The sequence below is a fragment of the Eptatretus burgeri genome, chromosome 3 (genome assembly GCF_056783735.1).
Source record: "Eptatretus burgeri isolate ZD-2024b chromosome 3, Ebu_testis_v1, whole genome shotgun sequence".
Classification (NCBI taxonomy): Eukaryota; Metazoa; Chordata; class Myxini; order Myxiniformes; family Myxinidae; genus Eptatretus; species Eptatretus burgeri.
In genome coordinates, this window is record NC_140963.1 from 44,797,116 (window position 1) to 44,819,552 (window position 22,437).

At 43.5% G+C, this 22,437-nt stretch overlaps 1 protein-coding gene across 4 annotated transcripts; it reads right to left on the reverse strand.

The window, feature by feature from the left end:
- Positions 1-9,139: 9,139 nt before the first annotated feature.
- Positions 9,140-22,128, reverse strand: LOC147029792 (uncharacterized). 4 transcript variants are annotated; one of them, XM_085873117.1, is made up of 4 exons: positions 21,966-22,128; positions 15,671-15,747; positions 10,159-10,404; positions 9,140-10,018 (listed from the first exon to the last, which is right to left on the reverse strand). In XM_085873117.1, exons 1-4 carry the CDS (start codon positions 22,105-22,107, stop codon positions 9,317-9,319), a joined length of 1,167 nt encoding a protein of 388 aa, XP_085729243.1. In that variant the 5' UTR covers positions 22,108-22,128; the 3' UTR covers positions 9,140-9,316. The 4 variants fall into 4 exon arrangements, with proteins under 4 accessions (XP_085729243.1, XP_085729242.1, XP_085729246.1 ...); XM_085873116.1 differs by having other exon boundaries at positions 15,629-15,747; positions 21,966-21,989; XM_085873120.1 differs by lacking the exon at positions 21,966-22,128 and adding an exon at positions 20,716-20,921.
- Between the last annotated feature and the right edge of the window lie 309 nt (positions 22,129-22,437).

The following is a 22,437-nucleotide window of genomic DNA, read 5'->3' on the forward strand; positions in this document are numbered from 1 at the left end:
CTCCCAACAATGGATGGAGGTCATCAATGCCGGATATGAAATAAGAGCCATATCCCGAGACAATTCACGTGCTGTTGACACAGTCTGGCACCCTGCTCTGCTCACCAAACTCTCTTCCTATGGTATCCAAGGCCATCTCCACTCATGGCTCGCAGATTTCCTCTCCTGTCACAGTCAACGTGTGGCCCTAAATGGAGTTCTTTCATCCCCTCTTCCTGTACAGGCTGGAGTTCCTCAAAGCAGTGTTCTGGGCCCGGTTCTCCCTCCCTCACTCTGTTCAATCCCATTCTTCCCTCCAGGCCTTCAAAACAGCTGTTCACCACCACCTCTTATCGTCTCCCATCCAAATCATCGATCTTTTCTACCCCCGTTAATCCACCCCAACCCCACCACCTTCAAATTCCCAGCTTTCCTTCCTGAAAGTCCCTGTAATGTCCCTTGTATACCCATGTTTCCCACCCCATCCCTCTCCCTTCCACAGATCTCCTAATGTCTCTGTTCTCCACTGTTTTGTCCTTCCCACTCCTGCCGCTCTTGTCTCATGTCCCCCTTGCTGTGCGTTGTGTTAGCTCTCATACGAGCCTCGACAAGGTGTACAAAAAAAAAACAACCACCAACTACTCCCTCAACAAACCTCTTGAAGTTCAGTCACTCAAACATCAGCCATGATCTTTGTCAGTTAAATGCTAGATGTGGTAAATTTAAATAATCCTGAATGCATATAAATGAACGATTAAAATTGACGGTTACACGTTTTCAGTTTCATGTAGCACGGATCGGTAAATTGTAATATAAACTGCTTGATGTAATGAGCTAATTTGACTGTACATGGTGGTATTGTACTGTAAACGGCCTGGTAAGATTCTCGAACGAAACTTCCACAATGGACTATAATCGCATTTGCTGGAACACACGGGATTGTTCTGTGATACTATATAAACCCACGAGAGCGATGTGCAGAGACAGGTGATACGGGACGAGCTGTGTGTTTCCATCGCCCCCGTGCTCGATTTAACGCTGAGTGAACGAAGTGTTAATGTCCAGAGCGGTTGTCAACACATGGAGCCGATTATAATCAGGTTGATTAAAACTCATTAAGATTATGTATTGGGAAAGAATTACATTGAGCTCTTTAATCATCTGGATAGGCCATCGTACAAGAGAACACCGCGACGGGAATCGAAGAATCAAGTCCCGAAGGACGAGGTGAACACGCGTCAGTTATGCTGGCAGGGCTGGGACACTGGGCGGTGGAAATAACGACTTACGGGAATCGGAGTTGTGCATTGCAAGTAATCGTAAACTTCCTCATTGACTTTGTATCTCCTTGTTTGAAATACAAGTTTCAAAAACACCACTCAGAAGTCAGACACCTCTTGCCAAAGATCCTATTTGAGTGATAGCTAACCTGCACGTTCATCCACTCATGAAGCTCAAAGTTTGGTTGTAGTTGTTTGAGGACAGGCTGAGTCCATCTCCACATACAACATACACACACCGAAGGGAAGAAAACCCTGAAGGTGTGTGCACATATCATCCTCATCCCCCCAACAATCTTTAATGAGGAAACCGCATATCTCAGTTGGCCTCTATCGCTTGCTCTCGACTTGGCATCTTCCATAATTCAGTCTTTCCTTGACACACTTAAATTCATGTGCACCCACAATGCTTTCATCCACAGCTCAATCGACAGCTGGTTGCTCTCTGCTCTTGGGCTGGCACCCCTGCTTCACACCTCACACATCTTAATGCGATGGACACCAAGTCCTCCAAATCATTGGAATCTCCTTCGAAGAAACTGAGTCTATGAGCCTATGACTTTCACACCACAGACAGATCGATGGTCTCTCTGTCTTCTACCACCTTCTGCCCTTTCTGTGCCTTGTCCCCCCAACCTCCCCCTGGCCCTCGAGGTTTCTGCAGGTTGTATGCAGTCCACCATTAACTCCCAATATCTAGAATCACTGCTCAACTATATTCATATGTTCCTCTTTTTTCCAGCCTGTGTATCCAACGATTCTTATTCTCTCCAATTTCATTCTTCCATCCAACAAATCTTCAAGAGAGCTGTTCACCACCATCATAGATCATCTGCCATCCAAAACCATTGTTTTCTCCTCTGGTTGGCCACCACTCCCTGAACTCCAACCCCACCTCCTTCCAAATTTACAGTTTTTCCTTCGGAGAGTTTGCTTCTCTATCCATCTTATCCACACCATGTGTCCTCCCCTAACCCTACTCTCCCCCACCCCCACATTCTGCTCATGCACCCCCCTCTGTATTTTTATATTATTTCACTTTTGTTCCATTTATGCTTCATCCTCAGTTTTACCTTCCACCTTATGATTGAGAGTTTGCACCTGTATTCACCCTATGGTGGAATAAACTCAATTTCCACTCATTTTCAGCATACAAAAGAGAATCTTTAATGCGTACGTGCGCACATACGGGAGAAATCTCCATCAATGAAACTCTCAAATTTATGCCCAAATCCAAGCCTTATGTGTCGAAGCAGGGACGAGTGAGGGAAATGATTGTACAGGCAGGATAAAAGAGAAATTGCCTTTCATCTGGGAAGGAATAACTTTTCTCAAAGCTTTAAATCAAATAACTGCTTTCTACCACTGGGAAAGGAGTGGAGCAGAGTCTATACAATGTTGATTCCGGTAGGCAAGGCCAAAGTACAGCGAATCAGAAAAGAGCACAAACAGCCACTCAAGGTACACAGAGTTTGGAGGTAAAGACGGTTACAGAGATCAAGGGAGTGAATCATTACTTCGGCATGTTCTCAGCGATTGATAAAGAACAACATCGTATTCTGACATTTTGACTTGTGCCCTCATCGGACCTTGGCAGCTTTTACAATGCCGCCACACAAAATGCCGTGCATTACATTCATTAAATTTGTGAAATAAATTTAAAAATATCTAAAGTTATATTGAATCATGTACTAATTGATATACATAAGTGTTCTTGGAACTTTTGCATTTCCAGGTTGTTACTAATCGTGCGACAACCTATATGTAGCACAACTCCAAAAGTTTCCAACCCATGTTTCCACTTGACCAGTCTGGTGTGGCATCTTATCAAATATGCCTTCTGAAAGTCTAGATATTCTACATCCACTGCACGATATCTGACACTGAAGACTGTCCTGATGGACAATTTTTCAAAGCTTAATAATAATATAGATGAACACAACTGCCAGCCAATTATGCATACATATTTGGGGTAAATAAACGCCACAACAGCTGATGGAAATATTCTAACACAACACTTCATATTGCATATTTTTATTCTCATTCAAACACAAACATCATAAGCATGATAACATTCAAGCAATCTTGTGCCACCTCTTCCTCTTTTAAAAGTTGCACTTTGTGTCTCTGTAAAGTGTAAAGCATTTGATTCAGTGAATCGGGATGCCCTCTGGAGGATTCTTAGTCTTCATGGGGTGCCACCAAAACTGATCAATCTGATGTCTGAACTATACTCTGGGACTGAGAGTGCTGTGAGATGTGGTGGTACCATCTCAGACTTATTTCCAGTTATTACTGGAGTCTGTCAGGGGTGTGTACTGGCCCCCACACTTTTCAGCACTTGTATGGACTGGATTTGGGGAGGATGTCAGAGAGCTCAAGCTGTGGTGCATCGTTTGGGAATGTCAAGATCTCTGACTGATTTCGCAGATGATGCAGTCATCTTTGTGGAGACTCTGGATATCATTTTGGGGGCTGTTGAGGAGGTGAATGAGGAGTCAGAGCCGATGGGATTACGGGTTTCCTGGGTCAAAACTAAGAATCAGGCTTTCAATGACATCTTGGATGCTGCTATCCTGTCTGTACCTGTTTGTGGTGAGGATGTTGAGGACATGGAGAGATTCACTTACCTTGGTAGTGATATTCATATCTCTGCTGACTGTGAGCCAGAGGTCAATGGACATCTGGGTCAGGCCTGTGGTGTCATGGATTCACTGAATCATGGGGTGTGGCGTTAGTCAGTACCTGTGTAGGAGGACGAAAGCCTGAGTCCAGGTTCTTGGTGCTTCCAGTCTTGCTCTACAGATATGAGACTTGGACTCTGACAAGGGATCTGAGATGGAGACTTAATTCCATTGGTACCAGGTCTCTTCGGAGAATCATTGGCTATCGCTGGTCAGACTTTGTGTCCAACGAGCGGTTGCTGAGGTCGACTCAAATGAGATTTGTTACCTGCATTGTTTGTGAGCGTCAGCTGTGGCTGTATGGACATGTGGCTCATTTTCCTGACACTGATCCTGCTCACCAGATTCTCTCTACGAAGGAGCCTCATGAGTGGAGGAGGCCAATGAGCTGACCACGTTCCTCGTGGTTGCAGCAGGTTGATCAGCATCTCAAGGAGATGGGGATGGGCCAGGCATCTGCCTGGGTGATGGACAGATGGAGGCGCCCACAGTGGACAGTGGACAGTGGACACAGCGGTGCTCTACTCCAGCGCATGCTCCCATACCTGACCTGACCTTTGGGCCAAGTGGTTCCACCATTGACCCAGGCTTCAACCCTCAATGCACCAAAACAGCTGCATTTTTCTTTTAACTGCTGGGTTCTCTATAAAACCCGGCAAGAACATTTAACCATCACACTATCTACCTGGCAAAAGCCTACCTGCATGCATGCTTTCACATGCAGCAAACTTTGCTCCTCCATGGTCGGCCAACACCATACCGTACTCATATCTTCAACACCATGTGAAAGCCGTTTTAAATTTAAACTACCCTGTTTGTCCTTAACGGCCTCCCCATTACGTTTATCCAACCTCCTCACAGTCCATCCCAACCGTGCCTTTGCTCACTGGAGCTACAATCACTCCCTCAATATTCAAACTCACACACGTGCACAGATTCCCACCAAAAAGCTCAACCCCTCTCACGCCTACACTACACGGTACATCCCGTGTGCTTTCAGTCAGATGTGAGAATAATTGCCAATTGTTGCTCCCAGCTCGATGACGCCATTCCAGAAAACGCCATTTTCATTTTTGCCTTCTCCATCCCGACCCGATTTAGAATCCTGTGTGGGTGTGGGAACAGGCAACTTGCTAATAGCTTTTAACACAATCTCAAATGTTTATTATTAGAGAAGTATATAACAAATTGATGTTGTAATCACTGGTAATAAATGAGTAATGAGTTATATTGCATACCAACTGATTCCCCCTCCACCCATTTGCGTTCCTTTCCATTTGTCCACCTCCTTATTATTCTCAACATTTAGTTATCATATTTCACAATATTTCTGTCTCTTCCTATTTTTAATCACAATCCATTGTAAAGGAACTTGAAATTTTATAAGCCATGCTTTAATATTCAGGTTCCTCCACTATTCTCATCATCATAAGGTATCCATTTTTCTTGTATTTGATCGATTCAAGAGGAGAAATAAACTCTCACTCTCCCATGATACCTTTTAAGACAGACAGAGTTGCGGTATGAATTTATATTACCCCGAAAAAACTTACATCTTCTTTACTAATAAGTGTGTGTCTGTGTCTGTGTCTGTGTCTGTGTCTGTGTGTGTGTGTGTGTGTGTGTGTGTGTGTGTGTGTGTGTGTGTGTGTGTGTGTGTGTGTGTGTGTGTGTGTGTGTGTGTGTGTGTGTGTGTGTGTGTGTGTGTGTGTGTGTGTGTGTGTGGCAATGTGTCTCCTCCATTACTCCAAAACCATAAAACCTGGCAGCCTCAAACTTTGCATGCATACAAAGAAAACTCCAAGGAAGTGCAAGACTGAAAATTGGGTGTTTGGGTTAATTACAACACCCCTTTTGAAGATAATTAACGGCTTTATTCAATTATATCCTTCATCAGGCACATTCTCGGTCACCGCTCTCTATGGGGTAGTAAGGCATATTCTAAGTAACCTCGCTGGGGTCTGAAGCCCCAATGATTTTTGGCCTGCTCAACCACGCTTCACCGAGGAACAGGTCGCAACGATTTAACGATAAAGTTTTTTTTTTCCACTTTCCTGACTCATATTATCAAATGCGTGTTCATCTCAGCTACGAATCGCTGGGTCCATTGTAATGCTTATAAACGCCCAGAGATGGCAGTGTTCATGGCCATATTTCATATTTGCACATGCGATAACCTCGAGAATCTCTTAAACTAAGCTCAATAATCTCTGAAACTAAGCTGAATTCCAAACTTTAAGCTCCAAAATCGAACTGATAAGCAGTTCAGACTCCTAAAAAATAAGTGTTCATTTGTCCCATTTGGACATATTTGACATCTTGGGCGTCACCGGGAGGTGTATGTTTAACATGACGGTTCGGTGATTGCTAATTGCATGCCAAGCGAGCCATTTATCATCAACCATTTTGTTGGAGTGCTTAAGCCACTTGGCAAGTGCTCTACAATATTTGCACTGTCACTGAATGCTGTATAATTGATTGACTTGAACAAAGGTCAGTGGCCACTCTTGTGCGTTGTTGGCCACGTATTGTTCTGCGTTGCAACAGGCGATGGCTGGCTCGCTGAAAATGTGAAATTATATTTTCCACGACGTTTCCCGATTTTGTTTTTCCATTATACGCACGTCACTTCAACAATAATACATATTAGATTAACAAAAAAAAAAAAAACGCACTCATCTCAAATCAACCGAGCTGCGCGATGGCACGTTGTCCCTCGGGTGGTGCCTCTCATGCGTTGTTGGCCACGTGTAGTTCTGTGGTGCAACAGGTGGTGGCTGGCTTACGGAAAATGTGAAATTTTATTTTCCAAGACAGTTCCCTTTCCTCTCTGTGTACCCATACCCTGAAGCAAGGCACTCATTCTTTCACTTTGTTATCTTGTTTTATTATGTACAGAATTGTTTTTCTCTTTGCTTTGAAGGACCTCTTGTTTCACAAAGCTTTCCTGTTGTCTGTTGTTGATTAACCAGTACCTTTTGCTGCTTTGACCCCTCCCTATTTTCCAAACATATGGAAGACCATGTATTCTGGCTCAGTCAGAGATCTGCTTGTACACTTGGGACAAGCCTTTATCTCCACACGTGCACTTCGACAATAAACGATCTATTAGATTATAAAGTGTTTTCTCTGTTGTGTACATTTCCTCCACAGCAGCAAGAAGTGGGCTCGCCGCAAAGCAGGACAAACTGTACCAGACCAGCCCAGCATCAAAGCCCGTGATGCACTTGATCATGTGTACACTGTCCATCCTAACCCTTTTGAACGCTTTTACCTGAGACGGCTTCTGCACAAGGTCAAAGATCCAACATCATTTGAGGACTTGCGAACAGTGGGTGTCACAATCTGTGAAACTTACAGGCTTGCCAGATCAGAGGATGCATGGAGTATGATATACACTGGAACAGCACATTGGAGGAGACAGCTGCAACTCGATCACCATGGCTGCTGCGAAACTTGTTTGCCATGATGGTGCAGACATGTGCCATGTCAAATCCTCAACACTTGAGACAACCACAAGGAGAATGCAGCAAAGGACATTTTGCATCACGCACAAGTGCAAAATCTTGACCTGGAACTGGACGACAGAGATGCCACCTTCAATCAAGCTCTCATTATCATTGGATCAAGGCTTTGGGTGGCTCTGACCTCAAAACTTTTGGCCTTCCTAACCCTCAACGAAAAAATGACAATGAGCTCACAAATGAAATTTTGAGAGACCAACTACAACATGGAACAGCTTGCTGAATACATACAGGAGAATGAGCCATGTATGGTTCCAGACCAAAAGAGAAGCCTTCATCAAGATTACACAAGCAGTTTTCAATGGGAGTGGTGGTACTTTCTTTCTGGATGCTCCCGGTGGAACTGTCAAAACTTTTCTCATCAATCTTCCTTTGGAAAAAAAAAAAAATCAAGCAGAGAAACATTATTGCCTTTGCAATGGCATCATCAAGCATTGCTGCCACATTGTTGACAGGAGGAAAAACAACTCAGTCTTCAAGTTGCACTGAAATCTGGCAAGTATGGAGGCACCAACCTGCAACATTGGCAGGGGCACTGGCAAAGCAAAGCTCCTGCACGAGTGCTGGCTCATTGTCTGGGATGAGTGTGCAATGTCTCACAACACTGCCTTTGAAGCTCTTGATCGCACCATGCATGATCTTCAACATAATGACAGAAGAATGTGTGGAGTGACTCTGGTGTTGGCTGGGCATTTTTGACAGACACTGGCAGTCATTCCACATGGAACCAAATCTGATGAAATGCAGGCCTGCCTCAAAGCCTCATACATTTGGAACAACATTCAGCGACTCAGCCTAATGACCAACATGTGAGTGCTTCTAATAGGTGATTCATCTGCTGTGGTGGTTGCTGCAAGCTTGCTAAAACTGGGAAATGGAGCCATGGTATCTGAAAATCAAGATGGAACTGTCTCAAGGAACAAAATTGGGGAAAAACACTTGCAACACTTCAATCATAAGACGCAGTATTTCCAAATGTTGCACATAACTTTCCTGACTCCAAGTGGCTATGCCAAAGAGCCATCTTGGTAACGAAAAATGATGCAGCCAATTCCACAGTTTTCTGGCACTGTGCAAATGTACAAGACACAAATGAAGCAGTCCACTACCCCCAAATAATTTCTTAACCCTCTTGAACCACCACATGTGCCTCCTCACAATCTGGAGCTCAATATTGGTGCACCCATTATGTTTCTCAGGAATCGGGACCCACCAACACTCTGCAATGGAACACATTTGGCTGTCAATACGCTTATGTCACATGTTGTGTTGTACTTCAGCTGGTTGTCCGTTCCATCAGCTTCAGAACGACACAGTTCAAGCCAATGAAACCTTTGCCGCCCATGTGAAGTGGGGCCATCGCCGTAAAATACAAAACACACAGGAAATGGCACTCTGTGTTGAGGTGTGGCAGTGATGGTCATGTTTAACCCTCAACCAGTCAAAAATCCCTGGGGGTTAAACACAGCAGGGTAAGCTTTGGTTATATTTGCTCTCTCCCACCTGTCTCTCTCTTTCTCTTTCCTCCCACCCACTCCTCTCTCTGTCTGTCTCCACCACACCCCCTATCTCTCTCTCCCTCCCCCCTCCTTTAGTATTCCCGTCAGCAAAGCGACAGGTGGTATTTGCTCATAATTGATAAAATGGTCTGGAGAATCAAAAGGCACTGACGTTTTAGTCTATAATAAGAGTACAATTTTATTCCACTGCTCACTTTTAAGCATAAATCTACTCAGCAATGTCAGTGTTGCATTTTATTCCAAGATACAATTGGCCTGTAATCTTCAAATTTAATGCAATCAAACTGTGTCCAAGTAATATTATTAGCAAGAATGACAGATTGAAAACTTCACGTACAAGAATTTTGGTGAGAAGATAAACTGGTTTTGGTGGCCAATTCAGCAAGAAGATCTGAATAGATGGTACAACTGGTAGAACACGAAGCTGCACGTGAGAACTGTTCTGCCATCAATGCCTGTTCAACTTTCCAGTCACCATGGTCCACTTCTGCTTGAAACCGATCGACCAAGTCCTTCCAAGCATCTCCGGCTTTGCTTTGTCTGGATGGTGTTGAGGCCTGGATTTCTGCAGTTCTACGAATGAGCTCTGCTCGATAAGCTGCACGTAGCTTTGGGTAGATTTTAGTGGCTTGTGAGAGAACAACTGGTGGCAGCTGCCAGAACAAGGAATCCCACAGATTGGGCGGAATAGTCGCAATGAGGCTTGAAGTCACTGGGTCAAATGAAGGGTCCATGGCTGTAGTGGCAGAGGAACAAAGAGCTGAAAGTGCAGTTGGCATCCTTGACAAACAGTGCAGGCCTGCTTCAAAACTCAGCTTGCCTGCCTCAATCTGCCCTTTATTGCCATCACTCTCAGATCCATGGGAAGGACCTTGGTTTAGGACACGAGGAAGCTGCAAAAGCCGATCGCGTAGTGCGAGACCAAAGGCCTGAAGGAATGGAGAAGGGGCTGCAGTGTCCATGGCCCGATGTGGAGTATCTGCTGCTCGCAATAGTTGCAATGTTGCAGTTTTGCGAGCTTCCCGAGCAACCTGTTGGACGGAGCAAAAACATTGGCTGGTACATTTACTAAGTCCTAAGTGTGGTACTCAAGACTGATTGTTGATTTGTACTTGCCACCTGAAATATCGTACACGCGCAGTACATTCACACACCACCGCCACATACTTACCATCTCCAGATCAAATATTTGTGGGTCGAGGCCCAGTTCCTGCAAGACTACTTTCTGCACCAACCAATCATTAAGGTCCTGAGGCCACCCCATGCCAGCCTGTAATGATGGCACCAACAAGGAGAGGGCAAGCAAGCGGCGGGCGTGTGCCAGGTGGGCAAACTTGAGCTGCAAAGGGTGGTGGCGAAGAGCCCGGTCCACAGCCCTACGAAGCCTTGGCCTTGTCTGACAGTAGGAGTAGACTTTCTGTTGATCACAGAAGAATAACACATATCATGTTAAAAGCCTTAAGATTTAATACCCTCGAAGGGTAACATTTGTTATTTTTAGCAAGTGTTGCATTAAATGAAAAAAAGTCCTGCACTGGGGTTTTCGATGATCCTTCACCGAAAGTAATAAATGCATGCCAATCTGCAGCCTTCTTTCGTTAACGGCCACAATTATTCCCACCTTTATTTGGCCCAACTCTTTCATAAACCAGCTGGACAGGCCTGACGCTCAACTCAGGAGTTAAAGCAGGAATTTGGAACTTGTTCAGAGCACCGGCAATAGCTCACCTACCTTTGCGAAGGACACCATGGGATCCTTAATGTCCAGCAACTAATGATGGTGGATGGGACACAAAGCTGAACGTCCATCCGAGGGACGGCACGCATATTGACGAATCACCCTGCCTGTGAAACACCGTTATTACAGTTTATAGCTGAGTCAGGATTCTAACCCAGGCTAGTGTGCGTACCTCCAGGTCACCCTGTTAGCCCCTCCAATCAGCAGTGATTTGGTAAAAAAAAAAAAATACGAGAAGTATTTCTATATTTTTATAGAGGAAGAGAGAAAGGAAGATAGAGAGGAAGAGTTCAATTTATCTGATACATGAGAAAAAAAAGTCTACAGACAACGAATAGGAATAGCCAGACTGAGTGGGCTGTGCAAGCACAGATCATGGAGTCCATGGTCTTAAGTTTGGCCGATGTTTTGAAAAGAAGAGATGTATGTATATTGTATACATGAAATCACCTATTAACAAAATAAAGTTTTGAGAGAGGAGAAGAGAGGAGGGGAAGGAGGAGGAGGGGAAGGAGGAGGAGGAGAATAGGAGATGAGGAGAAAAGGGAGGAGGGGAGAAGTAGGGGAAGGAGAGAGAGGAGGGGAAGGAGAGAAAGGGGGGGGGAGAGTCTGGAAGAAGAACGCCGGGGAAATGCAATCATCTTTTGCAATGTGCAATGCATGCAATCAGAACGCCGGGAAATACATATGTTTGTACAAAGATGAATGTTGTGTTGAGAAAAAAAAAAAAGAGTACTTAAAATTTGAACTCAAAAATGTTTGTTTTTTTTGCTGTGGAAAATGGTGGGAATATGGTTGCGTACAGGAAATATGGTGTCAGCGAGAAATGTGTTTGGGAAAGCGAAGGATACGTTGCAGACGACTGCACCAAGAAAACCAAAAAGGCTCACAGTGGCTGCAAAACTAAGTGGACAAACATTGAGTACTTGTATTTCATTAAGTGACAGGTGTTTGTTTGTTACCCCAGGCACGCGAAGTGAAAAGTGGGATTAAGCAATTGGTTCATATCCGTCAGAATGTCTGTCTTATAAGTTTATGGTCGAGGAACAACTTATTTAAATTGAACGTTAAATTTTAAACTGGAATTGGAACATGAATAGGAAGACAAGTTTGCCGTTTAACAGTATGGTACTTCAGCTCTGAATATGTCCTGATTGCACATGCACAGAGAGGAGTGACATAATATCTTTACTCTGTCTGCCTGCCTGGCAGTCAAACAAAATTGAAAATCATTCCAAACAGGAACAATACCGTTTCTAAGGACGTTATAAAGGACACAAAAAACAGGCACGGATAACTAATGTAACGTGTTTGATAGGGTGATGTAATAGACACTGGGTAAAACTGCGGTAAAACCCAGAATCTATTTATTTATACGCCTTGAAACCTCTTTAAACCTTTATTTAAACTGAATGATAAGCTTGAACACTCGAACACAAATCGCCTTCATTATATTTCCAGGAACCATTTTATATATATCGGTATACAGCATGAGAGGGTGCAGTAGCGGGGTGAAGAAGAGGCCGCCTGTATGGCTATGTACGATGCCAATTGATGCTGCGTTCTATGGTGATAAAGCCTCCATCTCCTAAACTGCGACTCAAATGTTGTCTTAGTACAGTGTACAGGTAGGATTTATAAGACTGTTTTCAGAGTGCCAAACTTCCGGATTTTAAAAATTATTATTTTATTCGCGAACGCAGTGAGCTTCATACTTAACGCACGCACGTGAGAGAATAGGAAACAACAACAACAACAACACAATACTCCTGGCTAGTTGGAATCCGTGTGTTAGCTATGACCTTATTCTTCCGGTTGTTGTTAAACGCTGTGCGGTGTATAAACACGATTGGGTTCTATTTCTATCTTGTGAATATTACTTAACGCGTGCACATGAGAGAATAGGAAACAACAAAAACAACACAATACCGTGGCATTTGTGAATCCGTGTCGTTGCCTATGACCATTTTGCTTCCGTTTTTTTTTGTTTCCGGTTTTTTTCATGGGGAATGATGCATGCTGGGAGATCATGACCGGAAGTGTTTATTTATTTATTCAATTATTTTTTTCCCAAAGTTAATTTTAGCGAATGCAGTGACCTTCATACTTAACGCGTGTACGTGAGAGAATAGGAAACAACAAGAACAACAAGAACAACACAATACTCCTGGCTAGTTGGAATCCGTGTCGTTAGTTATGACCTTTTGCTTCCGGTTGTTGTTAAACGCTGTGCGGTGTATAAACACGATTGGGTTTTATTTGTATCTTGTGAATATTACTTAACGCGTGCACATGAGAGAATAGGAAACTAGAATGGGCACTCGGTAGAGCGCATACCTTCGCCTCCGCTACTTTTTTGTTCTTGGCATGAGAGTGGGGGGAACAGAACAGTGAACATTTTGGTGTTGGTTTCATTCAAAATCGGTTTTGATTTGACCGTGTTATGACAAAAACCGCATATTTTGAAAGGTCGTGACCCCACTGACCTTTGACCCCCAACCGCTAACAAGGGTAATGACCTAATTGTTTCATGTCGCCCATCACAAGATTGAGCAATGAATTCTGAACATTTTGGCATCAGTTGCATGCCAATTAGATCAAAATTGACCGCGCTATGGTAAAAATACGAATGTGACCTTTCCGTGACCTTTACCTTGACCTTTGACCTGATCACTCCCAAAATCTAATCAAATGTTCCTTGGATAATAACCCATCATCCCACCAAATTTCAAGCGATTTGGTTTAATACTTTCTGAGTTATGCGAATAACACACACACACACACACACACACACACACACACACACACACACACACACACACACACACACACACACACACACACACACACACACACACACACACACACACACACACACACACACACACACACACACACACACACACACACACACACACACACACACACACACACACGATATCTCTTATTGTCGGGTTTTCTGGCTGTTTGTCTGTGTGTGTGTCTGCAACGCGAGGCTCCACAGCACGAACCAGCGAACAGATTTCGATGAAACTTTGTCAAAAGGAGGAATGTATACTGGGAATGTGCGAGTTTGAATTTCGTTGCCCAGCAACCACCCGTTGCGGTACAGCGGCCGAAAAACCACGTACAGTATTTTCAATAATTGTGCTTTAGTTTGAATGTAGAGAAACGAGACTTCGGAATTAAACACTTCGAGATATTTAGAAAATTTTACTCGAGCCGATTTTTGATTGAGGTTTTATTTTTAAAATGGTCGTCCTTCAAAAATCGGGTGTCTATTTACCGTCATTTAAGGTGTGTATACAGTGTTTGTAAGGAACTACACCGTCGTTCCACCTTCGATCTCTCCTCGATCCAAACGTTATTGACCAAAGTGAAAAGGATCCAAAATAAATAGAATCACCGGCATTTCTGTCTTTGTGGATTTCTAATATGTTTATTTATTTACCGAAAACGATTCCACGACCCACACACCACCTCCAATTATTTATTATTTAAAGTGGGAGTGGCGTAGGAAAATATTGTGTGGCTCAGGAGGTGTGGTCAAACAAGAGCATTGAGAGAAGTTTATCGGGTTTTCCGTGTGTGTGTGTGTGTGTGTGTGTGTGTGTGTGTGTGTGTGTGTGTGTGTGTGTGTGTGTGTGTGTGTGTGTGTGTGTGTGTGTGTGTGTGTGTGTGTGTGTGTGTGTGTGTAACACGAGGCTCCACAGCACAAACCAGCAAACTGATTATTTTTCAAATGGTAGTCCTTCAAAAATAGGGTCTATTTACCGTCATTTTTTATGAGGAGTGCCATTTGGCAAAATACGCAATAGAAAAAATCTTGCCAGGCAGAGGAACAATTGTATGTGAACCAATACGTCTTGGCAATGAATCTTCGTCGGTGGATCGGTCAGAATGAAAAGCATCGTATCCAGCGCTTCGATCCAAGCGAATCCCTCGTTGCCTCCCGGCTTGTTCAATCATTTTTTTTCCTAAAGTTAATTTTATACTTCCAAAAGTGATTTTGTTCATGACAGGAAGTGTTTATTTTGTATTTAACATTACCAGGAGTGATTTTGAAACTCTTTCCAGAACTTTTAATTTCTTTTATTCTTGACCAGAAGTGATCGTTTATTTATTCAATTATTTTTTTCCCAAAGTTAATTTTAATAAAGATATCTCCCGCATCATCCAAAAACATTTTTTAATCGTGATTTACATTATTTGATCGCTGATCCCGAATCCAGGCCGAAGTAACCGGAAATTGCGTCAAAATCATCAGCTGTGCGGCGCTTACATGTATCACGGTATAGTTGGCAAGTATACAGTTGTGAACAAGTTTTATGTAAAGTCAGAAGCGAATGCAAGAAGAATTCTATGTTCGCTTCTCGGCTTTGCCTGTTCCATATTAAAATTGAAGTATACATTTGAACACTACGTGGGGCATCGTGTTCAAAGAACTCTCTCGTGTTTATTAAGCAGAAGTGAACTGCAACAAAATTGTGATCTAATGTGCTATGAGCTAATACTGATAATGATTCTTCCGCTTGTTATAAATAATAAATATGCTTGCTCGTTTTAAAGAATTACCATGGGCAGCAATGTGTTGCATCAGTGCTAGGGAGGAATTCACACATCCATTGTTCTGACTGACAGTTTTGCGAACCACCATTAGTTTATCGAGCTTTGTTTCTCCTCCAAATCAACTTGTATAATAAGAATGAAGGAAAGAAAATAGGGAAATTAGCCAACTCGACTTATAGGTTGACGGATATGGTGCAAGCATTCCCCAATAAACAAATTTTGTTTGAAAAAAAAAAAAAGATTGTAAAGAAATAATAAATATTTAAAAATAAAGAAATGCTGGCTCCTCCATGAGCCTCGACTTTGTATACAAAATTAATAGATAATACCGCACCTCCATGTGCCGTGCCCAAGTGAATGCCCGGACAACCTGTACCTCTCCTCGAGGCCTGGCTCCAGCCAGAACATGGACAAAGGATCTGACATCAGCACCCAAGGATGGCATTACATCACCTGTGTGTAATTGACATTGACAAAATAGATAAGATATCTGACCACTGATATAACACTCATCACTTTACATCACACAAATGATGACGTAAAATCAAAAGTTTGACAACGGCAACCAATAGGTGCTGGTACACGTCAAAAGTGTGACATGAACCAGCACATCAGATGCACGTCGTCCAATCAATATTTGGAGTTTCACACAGAACATGTCGTTGCTTTTATACGAGATTTACCACAAAATTAATTCAATTTTATATACCTCGGTAACAGTAAATTGTTTCTAAAATCCTTTAGTTTGTAAGAGTCAGTCCCAGAGTGAATGAGTTCACCAAATTATTCTTGCAGATTAACTTCCTTCCTATTTTTCCAAATGTACTTTTTCCTGCCCATTCATCATTTTTAAAGGGAATTAAATTTAAAGGGAATTAAGGGAATTTATGTGCCTGGGTTGGACAGCTCACACAAAGATGAGCTGTCCAACACAGATACACACATCTAAGCTATCCTGCAAACCCACTATCATAGTTGTGCAACAAAACAAACATGGAAAATTTGTTAAAGCTTTCAAACGATACCAAATTAATGTTACATTCACATTTATTTTGCATTATTATTGCATCTTCCTTGCTGATGGAATAGTACATGTACATCCACAAAATATTACCTGAAAGACAGGTAATGTCTCAATGGGCAACAACAATTTATCAAATTCAATCAGATTTTATTATCACGCTTGTGAAAAGCAAATTTTCAATGTGATCCTATCAATTTGGACCCCAGGTATCCAAAGGTGACCCAAACAGCTGATCCCTCAGGGTCAGGTGAGATCAAATAGTACGTCAGCTTTCAAATCGTTATAAACATCATCATGTTTGGTATCAACATAAACAGTGTGAGAGTACAAAACACTTTAGTACCATTTTGAATAGTTTTAGTCTAATTTGACCTAATTTTAAATTCAGAAAGGGTAATTAGGTAAATCTAACTAAAATACACAATTTGGTGTCTGGCTGTTTGTCTGACCGCAATACATTCGGTCGTTACTTATCTATTCTCAACCACACTTTCCAGGGAGATGAAGGGTTCCGCGACGGAGGTTGTAGCGACCTAACGTGCCCTTCTCCTCAAGGGGGATTTCCGCCTTGGACGAACTCCGTGTTAAGGCGGATAAATGGCTCAGCTCGGCATTTTGTGGGGAAGTAAAAATTATTATACCGACTGGAAATAAAAACTATTAGAACCACAAACTATTCTGTCAATTCTTTCCAACACATGATTACCATTTTAAACAAACAGTTACTACTGTTATTTTTTTTTTTTTAACAGTCGCCACTGAAAGAAATTTGGAGCAAACCAGAGGTGTGTTCCATTACCCAGGAGCTTGCTATCACTTGCCAAGCCAGCCGTTCAATACCAACCGTTTCAATGGATTGCTTAAGGCACTTGGCGAGCGCTCTACAAGCTGATTGGTGATGGAACACACACCCGACATCCTTGAGGCATTCTATGCTTATCACATTCCCCAGAGACCAACGGATCCGAGATGTCTCAACTTGCTCGGCCTCTAGATAAGGTACTCAAATGAATCTTTATGCATAAATGATAAATCCCCATTTCCTGTCCAATTTTATAGACACAAGATTTTGTTGACTGCACATGGACTGTTTATTAACACATCTTGGGGTCTCATATGTCATTTCTCCCAGCCAAGGCTTCAAGTGTGACGTGCGATATTGCTACCGACACGATTACGGCCCAATTGTGACCTTTATTTGATGCATAAACTCATTCATAATGCACACTAACATCTAAGCTGTCCAACTTGGTTTCAAATCTTGACAGAGTAATTCATCAACGTGTGCCGTCCATCACATGGACATCAATATGGGTGTCCCGTCTGCAGACATAAGTTGGTGGATGTTAAAGATCCCAGGGTGTCCTTCACGAAGAGTGGGCGAACCATGAACAAATTCCTGCTGCAACTTCAGTCGAATGTGAAGCCTGGACAGCTGGTTTGTCAAAGACTTGGGACAAGATAAACTATTCATAGTTTGCAAAGAAGTGGTATTTATTCATGAATAAATACCACTTCTTTGCAAAGCAATTTTGTACAAAGATTATTTGCCCGAATATGTATTTCTCCATTTTCAGATAATGGACCCCATGTGTATTCCGTCGAAGTGACACTGGGGACAAACAACTGTCCCCTCTCAAGCAATAATTCCACTCACAAACCCACAAGTCAGGACTTTGACACGGGCACGGTGATTCAAGTAGTTGGGTGAAATGAAAGTAAAATTTGACACCAAATATCCTGAACCATGGAGAGAAAACGGCATCATGGCATGTGTCATGTCAGAGAAAATCCTTGGGCAACAAGCTACACGGGGCAGAAGTAAAAAGCAAAACAAACAACTAGATTACTGGAGAGTTCATATAACATCTTACCCCACACATACTTGAGAAAAAGGACATGGGAAGGGTCTTTTAAACTCTTCCTTTACATTTCTGAGCACGATCCATATTTCCTACGAGCCATTTCGTTTGAATCTTGATATTCCCCAAAGTTGAGAGCACGAGCAGCACATTTGATTGGTCGAGATTGCGTAATATTGTTGTGGGGCTGGGTATCGGTGGCGAGCACGACCGCTACAGGGAGCAGTAGCGTCGGCTCCACCGAACACACCGGAATTTAGGTCGTTTCCCTCGGATAAGTCCGAAAGGCACGGGTCCCTTATAGGACCAATAATTCGACCGCATGGGGTAGGGTTGATTGCCAAACTTCGATATACCTAAGTACCCACGCAGCAAGCAAGCCTGGTGTTGGCGTAGTGGTTAGGGTAGCGGCTTGGGATCCAAAAGGTCCAGAGTTCAAGCCCCTTTGGCCGCTTGAATTCATACACACTAGGAGGTTGACTCAGCCTGTCATCCTTCAGAGGTCAGCGAAGTGAGTACCAGTGTACTGGGCCCAGAGTATGCCCCGGTTAGAATAGGTGTACCATATCCCTGTGTCGTAAGAGGTGACCAGGGTTGTGTCAGGAAGGGCATCCGGCGTAAAACCTGTGCCGAATCATTATGCGGATCATAACGGATGATCCGCTGTGGCGGCCCCTAATGGGAGCAGCCGAAAGAAGAAGAAGAAGACCCACGCGGCAAGCTACCGGGGAATTCACACCCTCGACAGGCGACGTGCGGAACGAGCCGTTACCGTGCTCGAACCGTGTGTAACCCGAGCGGATGGTTACCGAGTCCTGTTGGTCCAAATGAACAATTTACTGTTTCGATATTTCTCAACACACACCGTGCTAAACCAATGGCAGAAATGACAAAGAATGAGCTGGTACATTCAACAAGAGGGGAATTTATTTACAATAGGCAATAATCAGGAAGGGAGACAGAGAGTAGAGTTACAACCGAATAAAAGCAATGCAACCAATGTACAATGAAAAACACTTAATCAATCCTACTTAAAGATGGGGCCCACGGACACACACACACACACACACACACACACACACACACACACACACACACACACACACACACACACACACACACACACACACACACACACACACACACGCACACGCACACACACACACACACACACACACACGATGGACCTCGAGGTCTTTATTGCTCCTTCAGCTCGGGAGGGAAGACGAGCTGAGGTAAGAGAACGTGCTGGCTACCTGGCCGTGTTTGCACGGCTAGATGACCGCACCTTCCCGGAGCACTAGGCACCAAAGAACGGACCAAGGCAGCCGAACCCAGAGGAGGCGAGACGAGGTGATCTCCCATGATGAGATGGTCAACCGCTTGTAATGCGCCAGACGAGACACCTCGGATGCGCGGGATCCAGTCAGCCGCAGACCCAGACAAAAGTGCGCTCAAGCAGACGGGACGCAATTCTCAAATACTTTTTCCGTCCTAATTGGGGCGCAGTCCACTCCCCCGTCACCTGCTCTCATTGGGTGGACGGCATGTCGCAGCTCCGCCTTCTTGAGAAGGACCAGGAGGTTGACTCAGCCGCAGCTTTGGTCCGCACGTCGCCCATTGGGTGGAAAATGATGCATACCCTTATTTGGCGCCAAGCCAGAACGAAACGCTTCGTGACCATATTTGGTGCGAAATTCACACCGCCTGGGATATGAAATTCTGCCCACGCACACATGCTGGCGAGCACGGAAAGAATGCCGCGAGCAGAGTGTTGTTGTTGTTGTTGGGGTAAAAATCCTATCGATAAAATAACTGCGCAGCGCACGTACAATTAATCACCCATTAAACATAGGACGGGACCCTACCTAGAAACACATACCGATATAACTGATCTATAGGACCTGGCTGTTATGTGCAGTAAGCTTCCAAATTCGTAACAACATTTCGTCCAAGTACTGCTAAACTGGAGTTTTTTGGAAGGACCAACAAGACGACTTGTGTTCTACAGTGATCAAGTCTATATTCTCGTCCGGTTACGCATGCTGTTGCCCATCGAGATGGAACAACACCGATGACGCTTGCCACTTATGAAACACAAACCTGGGGTGGGTTCCCTTTGCAAGTGGCTTGTGCTATCGTCTGCCAAGCCAGCCGTTCCGTATCAACGGCTGCGCAGGCCGCTTGCCAAGCCACTTGGCAAGTGATCAAGGGAGTTGGTTGGCAAGCGGTAAGCAAGCATCTTACTAACGGAACACAACCAGGCAATCCTGGGGTGTGTTCCATTACCAATTCGCTTGTAGAGTGCTCGCCAAGTGGCTTAAGCACTCTAACGGAACGGCTGGCTTGGTAAGCGATTACAAGCACTCCCCTTCATCAGACACCATACATTGTCACATTCAGTGATCAAACGGTTGTAAATTTGGGGAATATTCGACAGGATAGAATAAACTGATTCGAGGGATAAATGTGTAACTCATCAGCGATGATTTAAAACACACCAACAGCAAAAAAAAAGTGTTGAAGGTAACACACCTTGTCAAATGAGGCTGTTGAGCCAAGATGATTGGCAACCTTGGACGAAGTAACATCCAAACAGGAAGTGAAGGATGAAATAAAAAGCGCGAAAAAAAAACCAAAAGGCGTAAAACCCTTTTAACTGACCTTCCCTCAGTCTTTATTTTAACCATTATTACCTTGTTACTACACCTGTGTTGTGAAGTTTAACAAAGCAGAGTAAAATGAAGAAAAACTCAAAGAGTGAAACAGTTCGCGGTTATACACCTCCTTAATTCCGATGTGCCAATCGAATCTGCATCATCCGACCAATCAAACTTGAGCACAGCACAATTGTTTGGAAAAGCAGCACACCGCAAGCGCGTATAACTCCATCATGGAAACAGTCAGCGGTTAACGCGTCTTCACATGAATCGTCATCACAGTTGCCAACTCGTATTTCTTAGAACAAAATTCAAGTAAATTTAGTAATGAAAAAAATTAATGAAAAAAAAACAAGATCAAAGCTCGGCAATTATCATCGGCATCTCCCGCAATGGAGCTGAGTCTTTGGGCCTCTCACTCAATCACCGCAGGTTGGTCGGTGGTCTTTCTGTCTTCTAGCGACTCCTCTCCAGCCTTGCCCCCCCTGCTCTCTCTGCGATTTGTCCCCACCACATATCCACAGGGCGCTCAAGGTCCGCCAACAACCCCCTTCTGGTAAAACTACCAAAATCACGAATCACTGCTCATCTTCACTCTTTCATTCCTCTTTTTTCCTGCCTTTGGAATAAACTTCCTCACTCTATTCTTTCCCATCCTTCCCTCCAGGCTTCAAAACAGCTGTTCACCACCATCTCTTATCTTCCCCCATCCAAATCCTCGATCTTTTCTACCCCCGATAATCCACCCAAGCCCACTTCCTTCATTTCTCCTGCTTTCCTTCCTGAAAGTCCCTGAAATGTCCATCTTCTCTTCGCCATGTTCCCCGTCCCATCCCCATCCCTCTCCCTTCCACAGTTCACCTAATGTGTCTGTTCCCCACTGTTTTGTCCCTTCCACTCCCGCCCCTCTTGTCTCATGCCCCCTTGCTGTGAGTTGTGTGTTAGCTCTCATACGAGCCTCGACAAGGTATACAAAAAAAAAAAAAGCTTAAAAAAAAACGCTCGCCAAGTGGCTTAAGCATTCGAGCAAGCACTCCATTGAAACGGTTGATATGAGGAACGGTTGGCTTGGTGAGCGATAGCAAGCTTATTGGTACTTAATGGAGCACAATAATAATTACACACCTCTGATATTAAGTAAGTCCAGTGGTGTTAATTTGGAAAAGGCAAAGCCGAGAAGCGAACGTAGAATTCTTCTTAAATTCGCTTCTGACTTTACATAAAACTTGTTCACAACTGTATACTTGCCAACTATACCGTGATACATGAAAGCGCCGCACAGCTGATGATTTTGACGCAATTTCCGGTTACTTCGGCCTGGATTCGGGATCAGCGATCAAATAATGTAAATCACCATTAAAAAATATTTTTGGATGATGCGGGAGATATCTTTATTAAAATTAACTTTGTGGAAAAAAATAATTGAATAAATAAATAAATAAACGATCACTTCTGGTCAAGAATAAAAGAAATTAAAAGTTCCGGAAAGAGTTTCAAAATCGCTCCCGGTAATGTTAAATACAAAATAAACACTTCCTGTCATGAACAAAATCACTTTTGGAAGTATAAAATTAACTTTGGGAAAAAATAATTGAAT

Bases quoted from the DNA above. Each gene is read 5' to 3' on its own strand.
- LOC147029792 (XM_085873117.1), bottom strand. From the start codon at position 22,107: ATGTATCACGGTATAGTTGGCAAGTATACAGTTGTGAACAAGTTTTAT. The intron at 15,748-21,965 runs GTGTGTAATTAT...AATTACACACAG, and splicing joins GGACTTACTTAATATCAGAG to GTGATGTAATGCCATCCTTG. The intron at 10,405-15,670 runs GTACAGGTTGTC...TGTGATCAACAG, and splicing joins GAGCCAGGCCTCGAGGAGAG to AAAGTCTACTCCTACTGTCA.